Source organism: Metarhizium robertsii (genome assembly GCF_000187425.2).
Source record: "Metarhizium robertsii ARSEF 23 chromosome Unknown MAA_Scf_1, whole genome shotgun sequence".
NCBI lineage: Eukaryota > Fungi > Ascomycota > Sordariomycetes > Hypocreales > Clavicipitaceae > Metarhizium > Metarhizium robertsii.
This window is the reverse complement of record NW_011942149.1, coordinates 3,715,107-3,739,563: the sequence shown is the minus strand read 5'-3', so window position 1 is coordinate 3,739,563 and position 24,457 is coordinate 3,715,107. Positions and strand designations below refer to the sequence as shown.

The window sequence follows — 24,457 nt, the reverse complement described above, 5'->3', positions numbered from 1 at the left end:
GATATCACTATCCGTTCCGCACGATGCGTGTTACTCGATGAGTCCATTCTGGTGAAACCATAACGCCATACTATGCGTCTTGGATTGGGTAAGCTGTTTTGTGGTACGATACTACGATAAAAGGGGAAATTAAAAAGAAAAGAAAGTATGGTTACGAACCAGTCACCCGAGCAAGAGTCCAGCAGTCTCCTTGCATTAAACATGCTGTGTTAATATCGTCCACATCTCTGAGGTAACTCGCAGAAGTGGGGCCTTCGGTCGATACGATGATACTCGACTCTGCTACCCTACAGCTCTCTTAAGACACGATTTGTCAGTCTTTCTGGTGAGGGACCAGACTCCAATCGACATAGAAGGAGTGCCAAAGACGATATCGGGTGATTGATTGAATGGCTATGCTTGAAGGAAATCATGTGTTTTTGTGGTTTGCCTGTAAATGGCTTGTGGCACTGGGATGAATTCTGTTTCGAATCGGAGCATAGTTCTTTTCGGAGCCCAGAGTGGAACGAGATCACCTTAAAAGCTTGACTTCACAACCTCTCACCCGAACTTTGCAGCACCCATAGACAGCGACAACCATCATCAGGTGCGATGATGTTGAACGAAGAAACGCCGCCAACCCGAAGAACATGTCCCCGATGGTGGGCGTTTCAACCCTTCTGGCCACGTCCTCGGTGGAGGGGGTGCTTCAGGCTCGCGAGTGGCAAACAGACGTCGTGTCGGAAAGATATCGATTCCCAGCCTTTTATATCGCTGAGCGTTTGATGTCCAGTATGTCGGAATCTGGCCGAAAGCTTAGTCTGCCATGGTTGCATGAAAAGGGGTAGGGAGAATCTGCTCGAGATAAGCCACGCGGAGACGGGCAACGCGGCCTTTGGAGCCTCAATGTCAAGATGACGAGTGAGAAGTGCGGCTCAGAGTCATGATGGCCCATTACGGTAGCTGGCAATACGATGGATGAGATGAAACGAGCCCTTTGAATACGATTGGGACGTCCCCTTTATGATATTAAGTTTTTTCTTGGCTTTTTCCTCGTTTGAATTTCGCGATCTCGAGTCAATCTCTTGACCAGAGACTAGTGGCTGGGCCGCCAGGGGCCACCTTGACAGGGCATTACCGAGGGGGTTGCGTCACGTTTCGTCGAGGTGGCGGGCTCGAGCAGCGATGACTTAATGACAGTGCTCCGCGTGGAAGAAGATGCCATCTGGACATCTAGGGCTGCAAGGACGAGAACCGCAACGTGCGGACACGGGCACCAGACGTTTGGGCCCTTCATCAGCCGAAGGCGATGAGATCAATTGATGTTTCACTGTCTCCCTTTGGCGCGGCCTCTTGCGGTGGCAGCCACTCACCTGTGGCAGCCGACGGTCGCGCTTGCCCACTTTGTCATCGGGACGCGCAATTCACGGGCAGCGCAACGTCAGCCCTGGCGTTGCCTTCAACCCAGAAATGGACCAAACCGGGCAAGAGCCAGCGCAAAGACGGCTCTCCGGACCCATCGTCCACTTGCAACGACAAATGGCCGCGACTGGACTGACCAAGACGACGACGCTTTTCCCCAGTCCGCGTCCTCCTCCGCTGCCCCCATGATGCGGCGAACTCTTTGGTTCCGACAGAAAAGTCTGCTAGCCGCTTCATGCATGACCTTTAATTATCCTTCTCCATTGCGCCTGCGACTTGCGTTCATATCCATCCATTTGCCGGCCGAGATTTAACATCTCGACTCTTTCCATTCGTTCCATCCCACTTCGACTTCCGCTTCCATCTTTCGACAAACTTCGTCAGCCAATTTTTTTTTGCTCCGGGACGCCTGGGGTCCTCTCCATTTTTCTTTGCCCTCCAACATTGAACCCTGTCTTTGCCAGTCCTCCACTGACTGAGACTCTCCCCCCGAGCGACCGATCGCAAATCCACACCCAATCCCTCCTCCAGTCATGATCAGATATGCCACCGCCGCCTGGCTTACCTGACAGCGTCAGGAGACCAGGGGTATTGTATACTTCGCCGTACAAACCTCCTCTGCCGACTCTCCCGTCGCGAGTATCGCAACAAGCCAAGCCCACAGAAGTTCAACTGCCACCACTCATCGCGGGGGCGTTGAATGCCGCCTTTGCAAAGGCCCTGGCTGACGGACTCGACAACGAGCTTCTGACTCACTACTACATCAGCGAGCAGAAATTCCCCGTAAACCTCGATCGTGTAATCGATCGCCTCTTGTCCAAGTTCACCCTGGAGCTGTGGGACGAGCTCTATCAGTTTTACCAAGAGGCAGGGTCCGAGCCTTCGCGACAAGTCACCTTGCTCTTTGAGGGTCCGATCCGCCAAATAATCTTGATCCTCAACGGCCCCGAGGCGGCCAAGTGTGTCCTCGACAAACTGGCGCCCGGCTTGTCGCAGAGGAAGGAGTCATGGTCGACGAGTGCAACTGGCATCGACCTGGCTCTGTCCTTGCAGCTCCTCTGTAGCTATTGGCACAGAGAGATGCCTTCGCAGTCTCCGGGAGGCTCACCGGACGACATTGCCCGCAACCTCCACACGCAAATCATGAACGGGAACTCGGCACAGAACCTCATCGCTTCTATTCGTAATGTCTTAATGACTCCACACTATGTTCAGGTTCACATCACCGAATCCGCCATCTGGAACCTTCTTTTGAAACGACCATTTCCTCCCCCCGCGGACGGCTTCCACGTTGTCCAGTTCAAATTCGATTGTCAGCTGTTTGGACCTCTCGACGGAATTGCTGACCCTCAATTGGTCAACATTGGCTCGCTGCCGGCCATCACGGGCACGGCAGAAGAGTGCGTGTATACCACGGTGGAAGAGTATATTGAAAAGGCATGGCCCAAGTGCGGGGCGATAGTATTGAAATGTCTCGAAGAAGCTGTTGGCAGCGCCTCATTATCCTGCCAGCAAGGCGAACCCATGTCGGGTCTATCTATATGGGACGGAAGCGACGAACTCGGTCCCTTCTGCCCTGGCTTGCGACTTCTTCACGTCGAGTTGGAGAACTCAGCGGTTCGACTGACTGTCTCTGGCTGGTCTCATAATATGATTGAAATATTTCAGCAAATGTGTTGGCTGTGTGCTGCATTGAGCGCGTCGCCTTTCCCGGGCACACTATCAGAATGTGTCACCTCCATATCCGAATATACATATATGAACGATTCAATATATGTCAACTGCAGTCTCGAGCACCGGCCTGTCCCTGACGGTGATGGATTACCCTGGTTACAGCGGATGCAGGGAGCCGCAATCGCAAGCGGATTTCCCGTGCGTGGACTCACCTCCACGCAACTTTGAGGCCATGTACAACAATGAAATGACGAAAGATGACCAAAAATGGGACGCATAGAGTCTGGAGTCTACGTCTGTAGAGGATACATCTGTATATTATATATGTGGTGTTTTGGATCAGCTCATACGCTCAGGGAAAGCGTTTCATACCATAGGTACATATTGCATAATACCCCAATATTGAGGTTCAAATAAACTTCATGTTCTCTGCCCAGTGAGCAGTCCCACTTCAGCGTTTTCTTAGCCAAGTAGATGCCCTCAGTAGTGAACGCTGAATCTGCCGTCCAAGGAGATACACGGCTGATCAGTAAGGGCCGTGCTAGTGCTTAGTATTGCGTCCTCGTTGAACTGATTCCTAATGCCATGGCCCAGGTAGTGTATTACATCATATCCGTATCCTCCAACTTGAATGACTGCTTATGGCAGGTTTTATTTTGCTCTTTGAATTCCTCATCATACACTCCAAAGAGATTTTCTTTTCTTAGGAGACCCCAGGTTCAGTAAAAGCCGCAGGAAATATACCAGAAATGATTCATGGGTTTTCTATACTAAAATCTCAACACTCCATGTTTCCACGGTAGGACCCCATGACATGCCAAGGACAACCGCGGGCACTCAATAGCACCAGCATTGTATTTTCTGCTCCTTGCCAATACGTACATACCTAGTACCTGGTTAGAAACACCGATAGTTCCGAGAGGCTTTATCATTAGAGTATCATGTTACTATTCGGGCCTCGGCTAGAATAGGTTCTCAAATTGGTTGACACTGCCCGTACTAGGCTCCTTTAACAGACTCAGCGTAGTGCGTGCCATGTTTTTGTAGGCTTTAAACTTCGATTATATTTTAAGGTGTTAGACATTAGTATATGCCTTGTGCGAATAGTGTTTGTTCTTTCTGATAAAGGGTTGGATCAGCAAATAAGCTAAAACAACACGGACAGCTAGTCATAGGCATCTATAATTAAAGAGTGATTACGTAGATGCTACTTGGGGTAACACAGAGACACAGCCTTCGACTGGAATTGTCATGAACTAAACACAAAACTGGAAATTTATAAGGACAGCTTCATGTTGACTTTTAGAGCACTTGCATAGGAGCAGAGCATGGTTTGTCGGTTAGCCAAATGTCTTGTTTGCATTCACCCAGTCCATGTGTAGAAGACTACGTAGCAAAGTAGAACCCCTTGGAAAGTTGGGGAGTTTTAGCAGCAATCTAACATCTTTCAAAATATGCAATATAATGACCTGGTAGGGTAGAAAGCTCAGGGTGTCCAACTGGCCATGCGGAGAGCTTCCATGTTACATTACGCTCAGCCACCACCCAGGCTCAGCCTTGCTGATGTCTTGGAGTAGCACAACAGATGAAGTAGCCAGTGTATATTATTCTGCGTGTGCTAGACTTCCTATATACCTTCGTGACAATCAGTCTCGGCCTGACAATGCCCAACCATTCATGCACACTCGCCTCACTTGGCATCCCGCCTTGCCTCTAGTGATGGGGCAGTGCTTGGTTTACCACTGTCCGATCCCTTTTTAAACACGGTCACGTCTCTGGTTGTTTAGAAATATTGTAGAGATCATTCACCGCAGCAGACAACTTAGCCGACCCGAAATGGCAGAAGTAGTAGGTCTTGTCGCCAGTGTCGTAACACTTGGCGAGGTAGCAGCCAAACTATCCAAACTCAAGACTTTTTGGAAAAGCATCCAAAATGTTCCCCAAAGCATCCAAAACCAACTGGAGGAACTCGAAGCTTTGAATGCTATTATTACCGAGCTCGAAGCTGAGCAAGATGTTGTGCAAAACACACCAAGCGGAACCTTGAGCCTGCGCTACTGCAAGAATGCTGCGAAAGAGCTAGAGGATCTGATGCAAACGCTCGAGAGAAATGTCAAGTCGAACAGAAGGCTGCGGAGGTCAGTTACGAAGGTCAAGTTTGTTTTAGACCAGGACTCGGTCTCGAATGCTCAGAAACAGCTGTACCATGCGTTTCAGCTGCTTCAGTTTGCTTTGACTCTACATACGCGGTTCGTGAGCCGTTTATTTTTTTCTCTTTTCAAATTCCCTGAATGGAAATTCATCTCCTTTCCGCAGACTGATTGCTAATATATGGCGGCTGCATGATAGATCTATGACGGCACGGATACCCGAGCGCACAGCTTCAATCTTCTTTGACCGACGAAACGAACCGACACGTAATACAGCCTCAAACACAAAAGGCAGTCCCTTTAGAGCCCGAGAAAATGTTGAACAGGACAGCTCTAGTTCTCTACTAGAGAGGCAGACGTTGGAGTGGGTGCCGGGTTCTTTGTTTGGCGGTGTTAGAACTAGCAGATCATCACATTCTATCCAAAACCAGGATGGTCTTGGTGAAAAAGTACAGAGTAAGTAATTACATGCTGAATGGGCGAATGTGTGCTTGTTTCTAACCAGTTAAAATAGTTACAAAAGTTCGATTTCGACTCCCCTGGTGGCTCTCGCAGACTGTCTGGGACATGCTAGCTTGTCGATCAACTCATGGTATGACGTGGAAGATTTCAAGCTGGAACATTCGCCCATGGGGCAGCCCAATCTTTAGGGCTGCTTTATACGGCGACTTTGAGAAAATTGTAGAGCTTATATCTGATGGCGAGGCATCGTTGTATGATTGCGATGAAGACGGACAGACGTTGCTTCATGTAAGTTCCCTCCAAGAGATACATACAAAGAGTATATTTTAACCAACAGATTTCTAGTACGCAGTTGAAGCTGCCAACTTTGAACTAGGTGTCAAGTTGTTGTTGTTGAACCGTTCTATCCTAACAAGAGCCTCGAATATTGGCTGGCCCACCCCCCTTATATGTATTAACTCGGAGTTCCCGTTAGAAGCCCTGAGTCTTGAATACTTCAAAACTATACTCGGATGGGAAGACTTTACTGATTACTGCACCCAGCTCAACACTACGGAAGAGTCGTTCGAACTCGGATACTGGATTTGGATTGTCCCTGGCTTCTTGGCGCTCCTTGAGAACGAGACGCCCCAAAGTTTCATCGATTTGCCTCTGGATATTCAATTTTACTCTTTCGAGTGGATGCATATTAATACAGACGTCTTGAACTATGTTCTTTCTAAAAACCGGACCACAATAGAGGGTCTGAAAGCGACTCTAAACAATCCACGATTGCAATCATTGAGCGACTTCATTTCCACCTTTATATGCCGACAAATTGAATGGAGTGAGAGATTTCCCGCTCTGAAGAAGTCTACAAGTTGGCAAGAGCTCGCTAAAGATATGCTATCGGACACGTCAATTAACAGCCTTACCAAGCCGTGCGAAGAACTGATTATGCCCGGTGTACCGCCCTATTCTGATGTAATGACTTGGCGTGTTATGACTCCGTTAACAAACAGCGCCAGGAGCGTCATGGCCCGGCTGACAGGGAGACATGGGGGAGCCTTGGGTCCAAGGTGCACGAAGCAATATGAGAAGATTCTTATTAGAGTCGTAAGACTCTTCCTGGAATCTGCTTCAGAAGCCGCAATCGATCTCGAGGAATATGGGCGGAGGGAATCTGAACTTTTGGTACCCTACGATTCTTATTATCGTAATTGGCCAGATTTCATCACAACCCCAAGTACCCCATACCTGGTTTCGATCAAGTATGGACCGAGACCCGAAGACTGGGACTTTACATGGGATCTCCTAGTTGAAGAATTTGCTGGTGAATTCTGGGAAATGTTAGAGAACCAACCATTACACATTCCGGGTGCGTGGGTAGACGACGGATAAGTTTGGAGTAATGTTGGACGACTCAACTACTACACTCGTGACTTTTTCGTGTCTTGCGGCGCGGTTACACTCTCAGCGATATCGAAAGCTCAAGTCTCTATTTGGCACGAAAGACTTAGTTTTGTTACAGAGCAAATAGCATGTTGTTTTTCGCATTATAGAGTACAGCTGGTTGCCCAACGTCATGCGCGACGCCAACAAAATACACAAACCTGATACCCCGTAACAACCAAAGTTTTGACCCATGATGGATATTTGTTTTGCTGTCTGTCATTTCCTATTCCGCATCTCAGGGTAGTTCCAGAGGCGGTGATGATTAGACAAGCTTTTACTTTTACCTCGTGGTGAAAGTCGCCAGGAACACATAGCAACTTATTTACACTAAAAGTCCTACGTAAGAGTGAAGAAAATCTCAAAAAAGACGATGCTGACATGAGAAAGTTCTATGCTAGTTTCTTAGTCTGGAATGAGACTATCTTTGGTGCATGAGAGGCGACTCCCGCCTGGTATAACGTATCGTCATCTGCACTGTTATACGCAAGACGGCGCCGGTTAACAAGCCGACTTTGAGGCATTGCAATCAATTTCTGTAACATCTTCATAATTCTTTTCAATAAACTCAATGTCCAACTTGCTTTTACTAGCCAGCTAGTGTATTTAAATAAATAAATGTCCAACTTTGCTGGTGCCGGGTAACAACCACGAGCAGAGGTGTACAGCCAGGAGGCAGGTATATCCGTTTAAACTTGGAGCGAGAACTGAAGGTAGTTGATACTTCTTTTAGGACACAAGATGGAAGTGTCCCAGCCACAGTCGTGTGATTAAATCTCGGCAAGAACCAACATATCACATTATTCAATTTTGACCAGCCTCAAAGTCCAAGCCTCCAACTACTTTACTAAGAGGGAATGACGGCCAACAGCTCGAAATGCAGATCAAGTCACATCCCCAGGTTTATTGCCATCTGCCCATCCAGCAACCACCTTCCAACAAGATTTGCGCTTTCTCCCCGGCAGCCTCGGTAGCAAGGATAGCCAAATCCCGAAATGTATATCCTCAATCCTGACGCCTGTCCCGGCGCGCAGCCCTCCCCAATGTACCTCTCGGCGCTCCCGCTTATCAAACACGACTTTCATAGCCATCCCCAACCCGCCGACAGACTCAACACCTGGCGTCAATTCCATGAGGGCCCTCTGGATCCAGCAGTTCTGCCATCCATAATGACAATGCGCCACCGACGCCAGCCTCGCCGTCACGCCCGCCACCATTCGCCGGCAACTCAACAACTCGAACTTCAAAGATGCAGCCGACCGTCGCCCTCGGCCTCAACATCCTCATGTGCATGTGCATCTGCGCGGCGTCAACGCCCAACAACACCTCGTCCAACTCGGCAACCGCAGTGACCAGCCTAGGACCACATACGACCTATGCGACCGGGTCGCGGATGGACCGTTCACCATGGTTGCCTGCGGCGCAATTCCGACTCTGCACCTAGTCGCGCGTTGGCTCCGGTCTGCCGCGGCATCGATAAAGCGCAAACTGAAGCCGAACACATCGAGCAAATCGGCACCCAGGGCCCCTCCGGACAGAGCAGCCACGGAGCTCGGCGACATGGCTTTCATGACTGCCAGCACAAAGACGACCATTGAAAGAGGGTCGCTGGCAAGAAGTGAGAGCGCGGGGAATCTCGAGGAGGACGCTTTACCAGAAAACGGGGTCAGGGTGGACATGGTGTACAACGTGAGGCGGGATACGAGAACGAATTCCGAATGCTCCAGACGACGCCTGGGGTTGAAACGGAGATGACAGTGGTTGGGGCTATGACTCTATGAGGGACGGCGTTTTGGGAATGACAAACCCGTTTGCTTAAACGGATATCAACGAGTGAAGCACGTATCTTGGTTGGAAGATGGGCTTCAAAAATTGGCGTGAGGGAGGATATTCTTATCAATAGCGCCCACAATAGAATATTATATACCAATGTATTCAACCATGTCTGCTTGTCCCATGGTGGTACTTGGCAAAAGAGCCGAGAGGCTCAAGAATCTGACAACTCTCTCAAGGGATTGGAAAACATACGAATTGAATTATTACTCTTTTGTTTCTCTATATATTCCCATCTGTTCTCGTTCCATGAAGATTCGTAAATGTATCATCTATCGTGCAGAAACTCGCTTGATATAACAGCGACTCATCCAACCCAAATTCCGCCTGGGGCGTCATGTTTGTATCAGCCATCCAGTGATCTGCCATGGTAAAAGTCCCATCGTTCTGGTTGAATGACAGACCATTCGCCCACTCTTCTACCGAAGTTGCCGTTGCATGTGCCATATTGTTCGTGCTTGCACCGAATGTAAAATTTGGCAAAGGCGCAGGGGGGCTCTGATTTAAGCCTGCAGTAGTAGTAACAGGCGTGGGAAACATGTCGGGATTGCCCTTGGGAGCAATGTTGCTTCCTCGCCGACCCGCGTAGCTTCTGACTGTCCTGACGCTGTCCCTGTGGCCGAGAGATGAAGATCCTACTATACTCCCGCTCTCCTCAGAGGTGTCGTCAATGACTACACCGGAGTCCGGTCTTGAGGCCGTCCCGCGTGCTTTTCTGCTCGTCAAGATTTGCGTGCCCTGTATCCGGGAAGGTTCGTTGCGCTTATTGCTACGGTTGGTGTAAGGCATGCTCTGAGAAGTGAGGACGCATCTCTCGACCGTTTCGATGAAGCATTGGTGAAACTTGGTCGCCAATGTTTCCAGTGTCGCAGGATTGGAGATTTTGTCTCGTAATGATGATTGCAGGTAGTTGAAGGCTTCGAGGTAATGCGCGGATAGCTCAAAGTGTTCGATTACAGGAGTAAAGTCTATGCGGCTTCCATGTCAGCAAGCGATCGTGTAGAAGGGGTGGTCTGGCGAGTGCTTACGATAAGATCGAACTAGGTTGTCGTCATCATCTGGGAAAAGGATATTCCATATCTCCTTCCATTGAACCTCGGGAGATGCACCGCTAACTCTCTTGCGGCTGAGGAGCTTGTTTGACGTAGGACCGTCGATGCCAGCCTCGGGGTCATGGTCTGAGATGTCGCACATGTGCTCTTTCGGCTGTCGCTGGTGGTCTCTCAACTCCTTTCTAGTTCGAAAGTCCCGAGTACAGCGATCGCATACAAATGCAGATGGATCATCTCGTTTGTGCTGCTTAACAATGTGTTGCCTATTATCGTGTCAGTTGGGCCAGGCAAATTTCGGGACTGGAAGTTAGCGCCGGCTCACCTTAATTCAGCAAACTTGGGGAAGTAGGTCATTGCGCAGCTATGGTGGTCACGGACGTTGAAGCGATGTGGGTTTCGTTTTCTGTACGGACAACTAAGCCGTAGGTTCTCGTCCTCCTTTGGACTTGGCTTGATTCTCTTGGACGGGATATATCCAGAACCCTCACCGTCGGTAAGATCCTCTCCGCCATCTTCACCATTACTCTGCTTCTTTCGCTTGCCGAAACTGTGAGAACCATCCAAACCAGCACCTGTGGAAGGGGTGGTGGAAGAGCTTGAGCCAGACATGGTTTGGGAGGATTGTCCGTCCAGCGGCGCTTGCCATATATGCTGGCCTAGCTCCTGAACGAATTTGGAAACGACCTGATGCAATGCTCCCGATGGCGCTTGAGCTTCACTCAACTCGATTCCATACACTAGTTGAAGAGTGTAGTCCAGAATCCCGTCAGCATCGTCTGAAGAGACGGTGTCTCCGAAGGTGTTAAACGAAATGTCTGACTTCTGGGTTGGAGACGCACAAGGAGTTTGATTCTGCTCCCAGTCACTGTCTTTACCAGGAGTCAGGGCATCGTCTTCCTCCTTGATTGGTGTGGCATCTGTCTCTGGCCTGAAGATACGGTTACTAAGGACGGTTCGAACGTAGCCCTGTGACATGAACTTACTCATCAATTTCAATTTCATGAGTCTCAACAGGGTCGGAATTGTCGCTACCGGTCTGTTTAATCTTTTGAGCTACGTCTTGACAGCCAACATAGACAGGGCTTTCATCGTCATCATTGATAAAGGTGGAGCAGGTTGCGATTGATGGCCGGTGACGATGGCGTATCCTGCTCGACGGCCTTGATCCATCCAGCGTGTGACAAGCAAATCGTTCTTGAATATCGCTCGCATAACTAGAGCTCAGGGGGCTGGCAAGCGTTGACGGCGAGTAGGCAGTCGCTGAATCAGGAATGTGTGCTGACGAGATGCTGCTTCGTGTGGAGGCTGTGCGCGATCTCATGTGAAAGTTGCCAGATGCAAAATGAAGGCTCTCTGGGAACTTCTTGCGATAGCTGGTGCCATCGTGTTGGATTGAGGATGCCGACTTTTCGGGGTCTAGGCGGAGATGCAGAGGTAGATGGATAGAGTCCGCCTCTCGCATTGGCGATTGAAGCCTCGGTGGTCGAGCGTCCATTGAATGCTTGTGTTTATAAGCAGACGACTGTTGATAGTAGTGTCTACTTTCTCGTGATATTCAATGGTTCCAATCGCGTAAATGAGCGAAATCAAGACGACGGACAAGGACGCGACATGACAGAGTTGTGTCGAGATTCTATCCAGGACAAATCGAACAGTCAGTTACACACCCCATTCGAGAGAGACAGACGGGGCCTCCCAGTCGCGAGAGGCATCCCCCAGTTAAACAAGCCAACGCCAGCCAACGCCTTCTCCCGCAGCATGCCGCAAGGTGATCTGACCTTTCGTCCAGTCATGTCTGTTAGGTGAGGCTCTTGCTCTCCAGGCTACAGAATTCCCAGGGGCAGATCGCGAAACCCACACCTGCATGAGGCCAGGGCCAACGTCCCAATGAGCGTCGAATTCAGACCTCCAGAAACCGTGTCAAAAACGGCGACTTCAGGTGGACCGCGGTGCTGATTCGCTGGTGGCGGCCGTTTTGACGCGGGCTTCGCCATGATTTCCAGCATCAGCCTGGATATTGGTCCCCATCAGCCTTGTGGGACAACATGATTGATGCCAGGCATGGCATTGCGAGCTTCTTGCAATCCAAGACAAAACGCTGTGCTGCAATACCAACAGTGCCGGTAGCCGATTGCGTCGAGATGTAGCGACTGGCAACACCAGGCCAGGAACCCGTCCGTGGAAGCAACGCGAGACAAGGTCAATCAATGCAGGGGTCTGCGTCTGGACCCATGTCGTGTCATACTACTAGTAGCTGACATGCGTTGGGAAGTTGCTAAATTAATTCGCAACGAGTTTGAAGCAAGGTCTGGAGAAGATTGTAGACGGGCACTTGCCTGTCGGGCTAAGCAATGATCCGATCCAAGGTTGAGCAAGACTTGTCATGTGACGTCTGGTGTACAAGAAAATTGTTCTTTAGCGATTTTGGGCCAAGTACCGACATATTCGCGATGCCAAAACTATTTTACCTCTCTGTTGTCAGAAACGCACCCTGCCACCCAAAATCAAGAAGACACCTTATCTGGGCTACGCCTGTGACACTTTGACGGACGGCACCCCACAATCTCAGCTGGTGAAATCATTTGTCCAGAGTTGTGACGGGCTGGGCTAGGCAAGGTTTTTATGCATTGAAGCAATTCTTGCTTTGTTTGGCAAGTTCGGAGTTACCATCTTGCATGAATTGATCATCCTTTGTTATATGAACGCCTTCAAGCAAGCCCGCCGAGTCCACACAGCTTCTCGAGTTATGCCAGAACAGAGCAAAACAAAACTTTGACCTCGACATCACAGGTCTTAGCCGGCCCACTCTCGCTTGAAGCTTATTATTGTTAAGAATAGCTGTTCCTTCAAACCACTTTTAGCTGAGGTTTCGTCCGATTCCGTCCAGTTATAACATGGGACAGGCCTGCCTTGCTTATATGCCCCACTGAATATGGGCCATGAAACGGGATGGCGTTTCTTTATATCCTCGCGCATTAAAGCCGTAAATTTGGAGTGTCAAAACACGGGCCTGCAATTTCCCTGGCGTGTCTGCCCATCAGCAAAGAGTCTTTATATCCAGTGCCGGGCTTACGAAAGCAAATTCATCGATCCTCCACTAGCTCGATGAGGAAACACGATTACTGCGTGGGAGATGCACCAGTGGCCAAGTCAGCGCATATTGGCCTCGTTTAAATTGGATGCTCAGCTTACGCTCCCTGGCACCTGTTGCCATCCACTCACATTGGCTGCCTGGTCTTGCGTGATGTAGAAGTGCTTGTCAAACTCAAAATTCGACTGTCGGCTCGAGAGGTGTGACTGGGACCTCTTCGTCGATTCCCGACAATGCTTGCCGAGCTGGTTCACGTCAAGGGCGTATATTGTAGCAGACAACAAAATGGCATGTGATACTGAAAATCAAGCACAGCCGGAGATCTTCGGCCGAAATGAGTCTCGCGAGGTCCGCACCGGATGTATCGTCCGCAAGCAAGTTGAGGCTCGAAACCAGTGAGCGCGAGGCCGAATGTGAACTAACCGTTTTGTCACCGTAGATAGAGTGTGAGAATGAAAGTGCCACGAGGTAAAGCCTGCTCGCATGCGCTGTCTGAAGTCGGGACGCGAATGTGAAGGATAGTAAGCTGTGTTCCCTTCCCCTGAAGCTCTCAGTCGCTACATATCTCCTGCGGTAGACGTTGAGAGTCATGATGGACGATGTGTCTTTGTTTATTATAATAGTCAGCTGATTTCCATTACGGGAGGCATATGCGCTGTCAAATTGCGGAGCGGGACGGTTTAGTTTGGCCCAACGAGTCCTTTTCGTTGTCCTATCTCCTTACTCAAATGCGAATTAGTCGGTGATGGCGCAGATTGCAGAAAAGAACTTGGCTTTGCATTTGGAGGGCATGGAAAAGCCATCACTGCGATGAGAAAGTTGCACTTCCAAGAATGGATTAATGGTTTTCCCCTTCTTGTTGGTTTGTATCTTGTTCACATACATCGAGTTTATGCTTGGTCTCCATCGACTTTCACAACTTTATATTCTCAAATACGAAAACCGCTCTCTAATCTTGACGGGAGCACATATTTCTCGATGGATATAGCGAAGAGAGGGCCGGTCCCGATTTACGCTCGCCTCGGGTTGATCGGCTCTTTCCTTTCCGGTGCTCTTCCTGATGCGATTCCAGAAGAATTAATAGCTTCGACTACGGCTCAAGCTGAGTTTACAACTATGATGAAAGTCAAAATTGTCTCTACATCTGCGTGAGGATGCCAGGATATTTATAACGTGGGGTTGGCTAGCAGTCTATGCACATACTCTAGATAACACCGAGCTATCTGCTTTGGAAGCCGTGCAGTAGTCACTGCTGTCTCAAACTGGACATCGGAACAATTTACTTTCGGTGGCTCACCACTCCGCTGTCGTCCAAGTATGCACCGTCTTGCAACCCTTTGAACTAGCCTATTATAACCACATCTCAGCCTTTGATTCTATAATATCGCCCCCTTCAGCAATGGTCAATCAGACCAATCCCTCTTCAAGATTTCGGGTTTTCGTTTCGAGACAGAGCCCATTGCGGCGCTGTACTGGAAGCCTCCAAAAGCTGCCATCCTTCTTTTAAACGTGCTGCTCTTCGATTATTGCTCAATGATGAACTGAAAAACAGAAAAAAAAATCCATGTGATGCGAAGAAAGCAAGTATAATAGCAACCAGAGTTGTAAAAGATGGAAGGGAGTTCTTTACGCAACGGCAGATCAAACTTGAAGCCCGATAACAAGCCCCTACCGGCGTTTATACCTGCATAAACATCTTATTTCGGTTCTTTGTGATGGTGGAACGAAAACGACTTGTATACAACTCTATCCAAGCTACGGACACTTGTACTTTGTGCGGCTTTTGAAACTGCGGCGGTTGCGCTAGATGACGCCTTGGAAGGAGATGGAGAAAACTTCACTTGATCAGTCAACACAGCAAAGTGATATTCAAGAGGTGGAGAATTCACCAGTGACTTAAGTCTGTGTGGTCCAGATGGCTTCCAATCTACCACAACATTTGAGTCTCTCTTCGCCTTTCTCTATCCCTGAAGCGAAGAGAGTAAAGAAGATGTTGGTTTACCAAGATAACCCGGTGGCGTTTGGATAACCATGTTCTAACACTTGGATGACGACCAAAAAAATTGAGATGGAAAGAAAGAGTTTGTGGCAAAATGTGGCAAAAAGGCTATGGATTGACATACTTCATTCTGTAAATCAACCATGCAGACAGATGTGTCGCATACAGGGTATCCCATTTTCAAATCTTGCAAGGTTCTGTTTCAATTTACATTCATGGGGTATCATTCTTTGTCTATCATATATACCATGCTTTGATAGTTCCATCAGCTCTTCACTACTTCGCCATTCCTAGATATAACCTCGGCCATCAGCTTCCGCCGCTTATTTCTTTCATCTTGTTCAGCCAGAACTTTGGCAGTAAGGGATGCTGCCATAGGATTATTGATGCCGCTTATTCTTGAGTCTGCATCCTTCTTTGGTTGTAATGCATCTGCTTTCATGGCTTTGTCGTCATTCCCGTTGACTTCGTCACCCTTTCGTTTCTTTTTGTTCTTCTTCTCTGATTTATCCTTCTTTAGGCTGTGCGTCAGGCCCTTCTCCCGTAGATCGTCTAGCCTCTTCTCCAGCCGCCGGACATCTTTTTCGGTCGTCGGCAATATTGTGATTGTGTTGGCCTTCTCAAAGGTCTCACCACACTCAGGACACGAGCTCTCCTGAATTTCTGTGATGGCAACTTCAGCAAAAGCGTGGCCACAAGGGACCAGGTACACGGCCTTAGTGGATGGTCCCATCTCCTTCATTGAGATAGGACATGCCCATTTACCGTCAGTCTTTGAAAATTTGAGTCGCACAACGTCTCTGAGTGACTTGATACCAAATGTGGCGGGAGTTGTTTCGACGGGCTCGTCCGACGGCATTAATCCACTAAGAATGGCTTCATAATTGAACAACCGCCCTTTCCAGTCTGATACAGCGGTTTCCATCTCCAGAATGGCGCCACTGAGAGCGCAATGAGCCCACGCATGGGTAAGCGATTCTAAAGCAGTAGCTTTGAGTTCAGACACCGTAGGCGCGCGAGCGGCATTCTTGACGAGTTCTCGCCGCTTTGGAATGGAGCCACCGTCATTGCCCATGGCCGTAAAAGTGAAAGACAGTGATAAATTAATGCCGGTGGAGTATTGCGCGTCGTCGGAATACGGAGATAGTCTCGCGGTAGTCGGAGTCGATATACAATTTGTGGCTTGTGTATGTGGTTGAGAAGAATCTGGTGGTAAAGTGAGGTGAAGACCAGAGTCCGCTGCACGGATGGAAAGAGGTCATAGCCTTCTTTATCGATAATGATTTTGAGGGAAGACTATAGTACAGTGCGTATTATGTAAGCTAGTACCGAGTGTGCACTTTGAAAGCCGACTGCCCCCTCTAAAAGTACGGAGTACCTTCTCCTGTATCCATACAGTGCGATGCACGGCGCCCATGTGACAAGGACCCACAAGAGTTGATGGTCGCTCGCCGCGGGAGGCACCGCCAACACCCTCACATTCGACCAGGCAACGCCTCTTGTCGATCTTGACTCCTTAGTCAAGGCCTCTTCCCGGTGCGGGTTCCTTCGCAACTCCTTTACTTTGTTTGTGATAAGCTGTATCGATCTTCCCTTCCGTAATATAACATAATTACGAGCCGTAGGGAAGTTGACGCCTCCGAACGACCATCAGCACCGGCCGCGAGTGTTTATCCACTCACACTCGTTCATCACACGACGGCTGCGCGATTGATCCGCCCATTCCTTGTCATACATAGAATCAAGCATTGCGACGATCTAGTCATTTGATAAAATACATTAGTTGACACTCTTGTTCATGTTGGCCTGATTTTCGAGCTTCGGCGCCATAGGGGACGATGGCGCAACAACAGCAAGTCGCTCTTGAGCGGCTTGAGCACATCACTCGGGGCCTTCGATCTCGGTAGGATGCTTCTCATCTTCGGCATGGCTTCTTTCGCTTACAGTTGAATAGTGTCGGAGACGATGTGCGCAAACGAGCTGCTATTCAGCTCCGTGACCTTGTGGTCGTTTGCCATCGAGGTAAAATAAAACATCCCACCTTGCCACGATTGGGACGAATTCGACTGATAATGCAAGCATAGACCTGAGCCAAGAGCAGTTTCTTGCCTTCTACAATGCTGTCAATAATAAAATTACTCAACTTATTACCCATGGCAGTGACTCTGCGGAGCGACTGGGCGGCATCTACGCACTAGACGCTCTGGTAGAATTCGACGGCGTTGATGTTGCGGCCAAGTATACTCGTTTCACGCAGAATATCAAAACAATTCTACGCGGTAAAGACATCAACCCAATGAAACCGGCAGCCATTGCCCTTGGAAAGTTATGCCGACCCGGAGGCTCTCTCATCTCCGAATTGGTCGATTCTGAAGTAAATACCGCGCTGGAGTGGCTCCAAAACGACCGAGTCGAAGAGCGTCGATATAGTGCTGTCCTCGTTCTTAGAGAGTTGGCGAGGAATGCACCAACGTTAATGTACCAATACATTCCAACGATATTTGACTGGATTTGGGTCGGATTAAGAGATCCTCGACAGCTCATCCGAGAAACTTCGGCAGACACAGTCGGTGCCTGTTTCCGTATCATCCGCGAACGAGACCAAGAGATGAAACAGATTTGGATGAGCAAGATTTTCAACGAGGCTAGGCAGGGTCTCAAGGTCAACACCGTCGAGTCCATCCATGCCTCTCTACTAGTTCTAAAAGAGCTTCTTGAGCAAGGAGGCATGTACATGCAGGAGCATTACCAGGAAGCTTGTGAGATTGTTTTCAAACACAAAGACCACAGAGACCCAACCACCCGAAGAACAGTCGTGTCACTCATTCCTGATCTGGCTAGCTACTCGCCGGCCGATTTTGCGCACACATGGCTGCATAAATTTATGGTCTATTTATCCGGAATGCTTAAAAGAGATAAGGAACGAAATGATGCATTCTTGGCTATTGGAAACATTGCAAACTCTGTCAAGAGTGCCATTGCCCCTTATCTTGATGGCGTCCTCATTTACGTCAGAGAAGGTCTTAGTGTCCAGTCGCGCAAGAGAGGCTCTGTCGATCCTGTCTTTGACTGCATTAGTCGATTGGCGGTTGCTGTTGGGCAAACATTGAGTAAATACATGGAGGCACTCTTGGATCCCATTTTCGCTTGCGATTTGACCCCAAAGCTCACCCAAGCACTAGTGGACATGGCATTCTATATCCCCCCGGTTAAGCCTACCATCCAAGAAAGGCTTTTGGATATGCTGAGCGTTGTCCTTTGTGGCGAACCTTTTAAGCCACTTGGTGCACCTCAGCCCAACACTCTTAGTTCGGTTCCCGCCATCACCAAGGACGTCAAGGACCCCCAGGCATACGAGAATCGACGATCAGAAGTCAAGCTGGCTCTTAATACGCTGGGCAGCTTTGATTTCTCCGGACACATCTTGAACGAGTTTGTTCGCGATGTCGCCATAAAATATGTGGAAGACGAAGACCCTGAAATCCGGGAAGCTGCTGCTTTGACGTGCTGTCAGCTTTATGTGCGGGATCCGATTGTCAATCAAACTAGTTATCATGCACTACAGGTTGTTGGCGACGTAATCGAGAAGCTATTGACTGTGGGCATTTCGGATCCCGACTCCCATATCAGACGAACAGTCCTGGCTGCCCTAGATGAGCGCTTTGATCGTCATCTTGCAAAAGCTGAGAACATTAGGATTTTGTTCTTTGCCCTAAATGATGAAGTGTTTGCCATTCGCGAAGTTGCTATCTCGATTATCGGTCGGTTGGCGCGATTTAATCCTGCATACGTCATTCCCTCATTGCGCAAAACTCTAATTCAAATGCTTACGGAGCTCGAGTTCTCGGATGTGGCACGAAACAAGGAAGAAAGCGCCAAGCTGCTCAGTCTTCTGGTGCAGAATGCTCAGTCACTTATTAAGCCCTATGTTGAGCCCATGATATCAGTACTTCTGCCGAAAGCTAAGGACTCCAGTCCATCGGTTGCGGCTACTATCCTCAAAGCACTAGGAGACCTCGCGACAGTCGGCGGTGAAGATATGCTGCCGTATAAAGATCGCTTGATGCCGTTGATCATTGATGCGCTGCAAGACCAGAGTTCAAATATCAAACGGGAGGCTGCTCTCAACGCTCTGGGCCAGCTGGCTAGTAACTCTGGCTACGTCATTGAGCCGTACCTGGATTACCCACAGCTCTTGGAAATTCTGCAAGGCATCATACGCACAGAGGACCAGAGAGGCCCTCTCCGGCAACAAACTATTAAGCTCATGGGTATTCTGGGTGCTCTGGATCCGTATAAACATCAGCAGGTGGAAGAGCACACGCCTGAAATCCAGCGACGAGTCGACTCGAACCAGATGACTGACATTTCGTTGATGATGACCGGGTTAACACCCTCTAACAAAGAGTATTTCCCGACTGTTGTCATCAATGCATTACTGCAAATTCTTAAAGATACCTCTTTGGCCCAGCACCACGCGGCTGTGATTGAGGCAATAATGAACATCTTTCGCACTTTGGGCTTGGAGTGCGTTTCGTTCCTTGATAGGATCATCCCGGCATTTTTGCAAGTGATTCGATCTTCAGCTTCGACTCGATTAGAATCTTATTTTAATCAGTTAGCGACGCTAGTCAGCATCGTTCGCCAGCATATTAGGAACTATCTCCCGGACATCATCCAGATACTTCAAGATTACTGGGATAAATCACCATCATTACAGACGACAATCCTGTCCCTCGTAGAAGCAATTTCGCGGTCATTGGAAGGAGAATTCAAAGTTTACCTAGCTGGTATTCTGCCCAACATGCTCGGAGTGCTTGACAAGGATTCGTCTGCTAAGAGAGTGCCCTCTGAGCGAGTCTTGCATGCCTTCCTTGTTTTCGGTGCCAGCGCTGAAGAGTACATGCACTTAATAATTCCTGTTATTGTTCGCACTTTTGAAAAGCAAGGGCAACCTGTGTTCATACGAAAGCACGCCATTGACACTATTGGCAAGATATCACGGCAAGTCAATCTGAATGACTATGCAGCGAAGATAATTCATCCACTCACTCGAGTGCTTGATAGCGGCGACCCTGCTTTGCGGGTGACGGCCCTTGATACGCTTTGTGCTTTGATACAGCAACTCGGAAAAGACTATGTGCATTTCATGCGCACGGTCAATAAAGTCATTACTCAGCACCAGATACAGCATCAAAATTATGATCTTCTTGTGAGCAAGCTTCAAAAGGGTGAAGTTTTGCCACAAGATTTGACATCCGAGTCACGATTTGCTGATATTGCAGATGAAACACAATTCGCGGATCTGGGAACTAAGAAACTGGAGATGAACGCAATTCATTTAAAGGCGGCATGGGACACAAGAGGCAAATCCACCAAGGAGGATTGGCAAGAGTGGCTCCGGCGATTCAGCACGACCTTACTGACAGAGTCGCCAAATCATGCACTTCGTGCCTGCGCAAGCTTGGCAAGCGTTTATTTGCCGCTGGCCCGTGAGCTCTTCAACTCGGCGTTCGTGTCTTGCTGGAGTGAGCTGTATGAACAGTTTCAAGATGAGCTGATACAGAACATTGAGAGCGCTATCAAGTCTGAGAATGTTCCGCCCGATCTGTTGGGACTGCTTTTGAACCTTGCTGAGTTTATGGAACACGACGACAAGGCTCTCCCAATTGATATCAGGGTACTCGGACGAGAAGCGGCCAGATGTCATGCGTATGCAAAGGCACTGCATTACAAGGAGCTGGAATTCTTGCAAGATCAAAGTAGCGGCGCGGTTGAGGCACTCATTGTCATCAACAACCAGCTTCAGCAGTCTGATGCCGCCATTGGTATTTTACGAAAGGCTCAGCTTTATAAGGAAGGCATCCAGCTTCGTGAAACCTGGTTTGAAAAGCTTGAGAGGTGGGAAGAGGCTCTCGCCTTTTACAACAAACGTGAACGAGAGATCCCCGCTGACCAGCCCACCCCAATTGAAATCGTCATGGGTAAAATGAGATGCCTGCACGCCCTTGGAGAATGGGATGCTCTTGCCAACCTCACCGGCAGCACTTGGGTCAATTCTGCTCCTGAGGTGCAACGGATGATTGCGCCGCTCGCTACCGCTGCTGCATGGGGGCAAAACAAATGGGACCACATGGATAACTATCTGTCGTCTCTTAAAAGGCACTCGCCAGACAGATCTTTCTTTGGTGCCATCCTTGCGCTGCACAGAAATCAGTTTCGTGAGGCTGTCGCGTGTATCGAGCAGGCTCGTGAGGGTCTGGACACCGAGTTGAGTGCTCTTGTTAGTGAATCTTATAACAGAGCATATCAGGTCGTCGTCCGAGTTCAAATGCTGGCTGAACTAGAAGAGCTTATTGTTTACAAGCAATGTGACGAGAAGAAACAGGCAACAATGCGCAAAACTTGGGAGACCAGATTACAAGGATGTCAGCGTAACGTTGAGGTTTGGCACAGAATGCTACGCCTCAGAGCCTTGGTCATCTCACCGGCAGAGAACATGCGTATGTGGATCAAATTTGCCAATCTTTGCCGTAAATCTGGCCGCATGGGGCTGGCCGAGAAGTCCTTGAAGCAGCTCATCGGCAGTGATGCTCCGTTGGAGACAATGATTCCGTACTGGCCAGATAATAGGAGCGACAGGTCGGGGTCCACGCCACCGCGCAACATCCCAGCCCAAGTTACGTATGCCATGCTCAAATATGAGTGGGAACTTGGCCAACAGCCCGCTGGAAGGCGACAGGGCATTTCAGAGAGGACGCTATATTGCCTTCAGAGGTTTACAAACGACACCGCACATCGACTGGATGTGGCTAAGGCCCACCTCGCTGCTCAAGCTGGCAGCACCGATGGCAATCTTCCGACAGATTATGGAATTCAGGGGCAGATAGATCCGTCCCTGATGAGCCCCCAGACCCAACGGGCCTTGTATGACCAGACCGTTTTACTGGCGAAATGCTATCTGCGTCAAGGAGAGTGGCTTATTGCCCTGAATAAGAATGATTGGCAGCACAGCAAGGTGCAGGAAATCCTGAATTCGTATTCCCAAGCAACCAAATACAACCCGCGATGGTACAAAGCTTGGCATGCCTGGGCATTGGCGAATTTTGAGATTGTCCAGACTTTGTCGGCCAGGGCCGAGAGCCAGTTATCCAGAGCAGACCAAACGCTGCTTATTGAGCACGTGGTTCCTGCCATTCAGGGATTCTTCAAGTCTATCGCCCTCTCAGTCGGAAGCTCCCTCCAAGACACGCTCCGCCTGCTAACTCTGTGGTTCTCACACGGCGGCAGCGCAGATGTTAACGCAGCTGTCATGGAAGGCATTAGCAACGTCTCTGTGGACACCTGGCTGGAAGTCATTCCACAGCTCATTGCTCGAATTAACCAGCCTAACAAACGGGTGCAGCAGGCTGTGCATAATCTACTGGCCGATGTTGGCAGAGCCCATCCTCAAGCTCTTGTATATCCCTTGACGGTGGCGATGAAATCATGGCAAAATTCAAGGAGGTCCCGTTCCGCGGCGCAGATCATGGATAGCATGAGGCAACACAGTGCCAATCTGGTTGCTCAAGCCGACATCGTCTCTCATGAGCTTATTCGTGTTGCAGTTCTCTGGCACGAACTTTGGCATGAAGGACTGGAGGAGGCCTCTCGTCTTTACTTTGGTGACCACAATATTGAAGGCATGTTCGAAACTCTCGGCCCCCTACATGATCTTCTTGAGCGTGGACCTGAAACCTTGCGTGAGATTTCATTCGCGCAAGCTTTTGGACGGGACTTGAAGGAGGCACAAGAATGGTGCCACCAGTATGAAAGTTCGAAGGATGTGAATGACCTCAACCAGGCCTGGGACCTCTATTATCAGGTGTTCCGAAGGATCACTAGGCAGCTACCGCAAGTCACGAGCCTTGAGCTTACATATTGCTCGCCAAAGCTCCTTAACTCCAAGGATTTGGATCTTGCAGTCCCCGGAACATACAGAAGCGGCCAGCCAGTCGTCAGAATCATGTCATTTGATACTACACTTAGTGTCATCAATTCTAAGCAACGGCCGCGAAAGCTTATACTCAGTGGCAGTGATGGTGTATCGTATGCCTTCCTCCTTAAGGGTCATGAAGATATCAGGCAGGATGAGCGGGTCATGCAGCTCTTTGGTCTCTGTAACACTCTGCTGGCCAACGACTCTGAATGTTCCAAACGACATCTGAACATCCACCGTTATCCTGCTATTCCGCTCTCACAGAACTCGGGTCTCTTTGGTTGGTTGCCAAACACTGATACTCTTCACGTTCTCATTCGGGAGTACCGTGAAAGCCGCAAGATCCTGCTTAACATTGAGCATCGCATCATGCTGCAAATGGCGCCTGATTATGATAATCTCACTTTGATGCAGAAGGTAGAAGTATTCGGTTATGCGCTTGACAATACTACTGGTCAGGACCTGTACCGTGTCCTGTGGCTGAAGTCCAAATCATCTGAAGCATGGCTCGAACGGCGAACCAACTATACTCGCTCTTTGGGTGTAATGTCGATGGTTGGTTACATTCTCGGCCTAGGTGACCGACATCCGTCAAACCTGATGCTCGATCGTATAACGGGCAAAATCATTCACATCGATTTCGGAGACTGTTTCGAAGTGGCAATGAAGCGTGAAAAGTATCCCGAGAGGGTTCCATTCCGACTGACTCGTATGTTGACATACGCCATGGAAGTCAGCAATATCGAAGGTAGCTTCCGTATAACATGTGAGCATGTTATGCGAGTGCTCAGGGAGAACAAAGAAAGCGTGTTGGCTGTCTTGGAAGCGGTATGTGTCACTTGTCCAATGCGTGATGAATCTTGTAACATAATTCTAACATTTACACAGTTTATTCATGATCCTCTCTTGACGTGGCGCTTGACAAGTACGGTGTCACCTGCTGGGCCTAATTTCCAATCTGAGCGCGAAGTGGCTCTTGCAGGCCCGACCGCAGGCCGTGCTCGCCGGCATTCAATCTTAAATGCAGATGTTGCGCCGTCTGAGCTCCTTGCTGCTAATGGCGAACCGTCGGGGCCACCTACATCCAGGGCAAGGGCACGTACGAACAGCTCGGCGGCCCCTGATGGTAACGGCATCAATGGTGCGCAGGAGACGGAGAGCCAAAACGCCAGAGCGGTTGAGGTGCTAGACCGGGTGCAACAGAAGCTCACCGGCCGAGACTTCAAGAATAATGAGGAGTTGGATGTGATCAATCAGGTCAATAAGCTGATTGTTGAAGCTACGAAACTGGAGAATCTCTGCCAACACTACATCGGCTGGTGTAGCTTCTGGTAAGCACATCTCCGATTTTCAGGTATACAGAGTCGGGGCGCCTCTCTCTTGGTT

The 24,457-nt window shown here is 49.2% G+C and overlaps 5 protein-coding genes across 5 annotated transcripts; 3 read left to right on the top strand and 2 right to left on the bottom strand.

Annotated features, from left to right (window-relative positions):
- Nucleotides 1-1,944: 1,944 nt before the first annotated feature.
- On the top strand, nt 1,945-3,303 carry MAA_02384 (uncharacterized protein; the record flags this gene model as incomplete). Its single annotated transcript, XM_007820382.1, has 1 exon — nt 1,945-3,303. One exon carries the CDS (start codon nt 1,945-1,947, stop codon nt 3,301-3,303), a length of 1,359 nt encoding a protein of 452 aa, XP_007818573.1.
- A 1,608-nt stretch (nt 3,304-4,911) lies between these two features.
- On the top strand, nt 4,912-7,067 carry MAA_10685 (uncharacterized protein; the record flags this gene model as incomplete). Its single annotated transcript, XM_011412403.1, has 4 exons — nt 4,912-5,324; nt 5,425-5,681; nt 5,740-5,975; nt 6,033-7,067. 4 exons carry the CDS (start codon nt 4,912-4,914, stop codon nt 7,065-7,067), a joined length of 1,941 nt encoding a protein of 646 aa, XP_011410705.1.
- Nucleotides 7,068-9,173: 2,106 nt separating this feature from the next.
- Nucleotides 9,174-11,465, bottom strand: MAA_02385 (zinc finger domain-containing protein; the record flags this gene model as incomplete). The annotated part of the gene is made up of 4 exons (XM_007820383.1): nt 9,174-9,919; nt 9,980-10,266; nt 10,326-10,931; nt 10,987-11,465. The coding sequence occupies 4 exons, from the start codon at nt 11,463-11,465 to the stop codon at nt 9,174-9,176; spliced, it is 2,118 nt and encodes a 705-aa protein (XP_007818574.1).
- A 3,893-nt stretch (nt 11,466-15,358) lies between these two features.
- On the bottom strand, nt 15,359-16,168 carry MAA_02386 (DUF602 domain-containing protein; the record flags this gene model as incomplete). Its single annotated transcript, XM_007820384.1, has 1 exon — nt 15,359-16,168. The coding sequence occupies one exon, from the start codon at nt 16,166-16,168 to the stop codon at nt 15,359-15,361; it is 810 nt and encodes a 269-aa protein (XP_007818575.1).
- Nucleotides 16,169-16,931: 763 nt separating this feature from the next.
- MAA_02388 (PIK-related kinase, FAT) lies at nt 16,932-24,406 on the top strand (the record flags this gene model as incomplete). Its single annotated transcript, XM_007820386.2, has 4 exons — nt 16,932-16,996; nt 17,048-17,115; nt 17,178-23,899; nt 23,960-24,406. 4 exons carry the CDS (start codon nt 16,932-16,934, stop codon nt 24,404-24,406), a joined length of 7,302 nt encoding a protein of 2,433 aa, XP_007818577.2.
- Between the last annotated feature and the right edge of the window lie 51 nt (nt 24,407-24,457).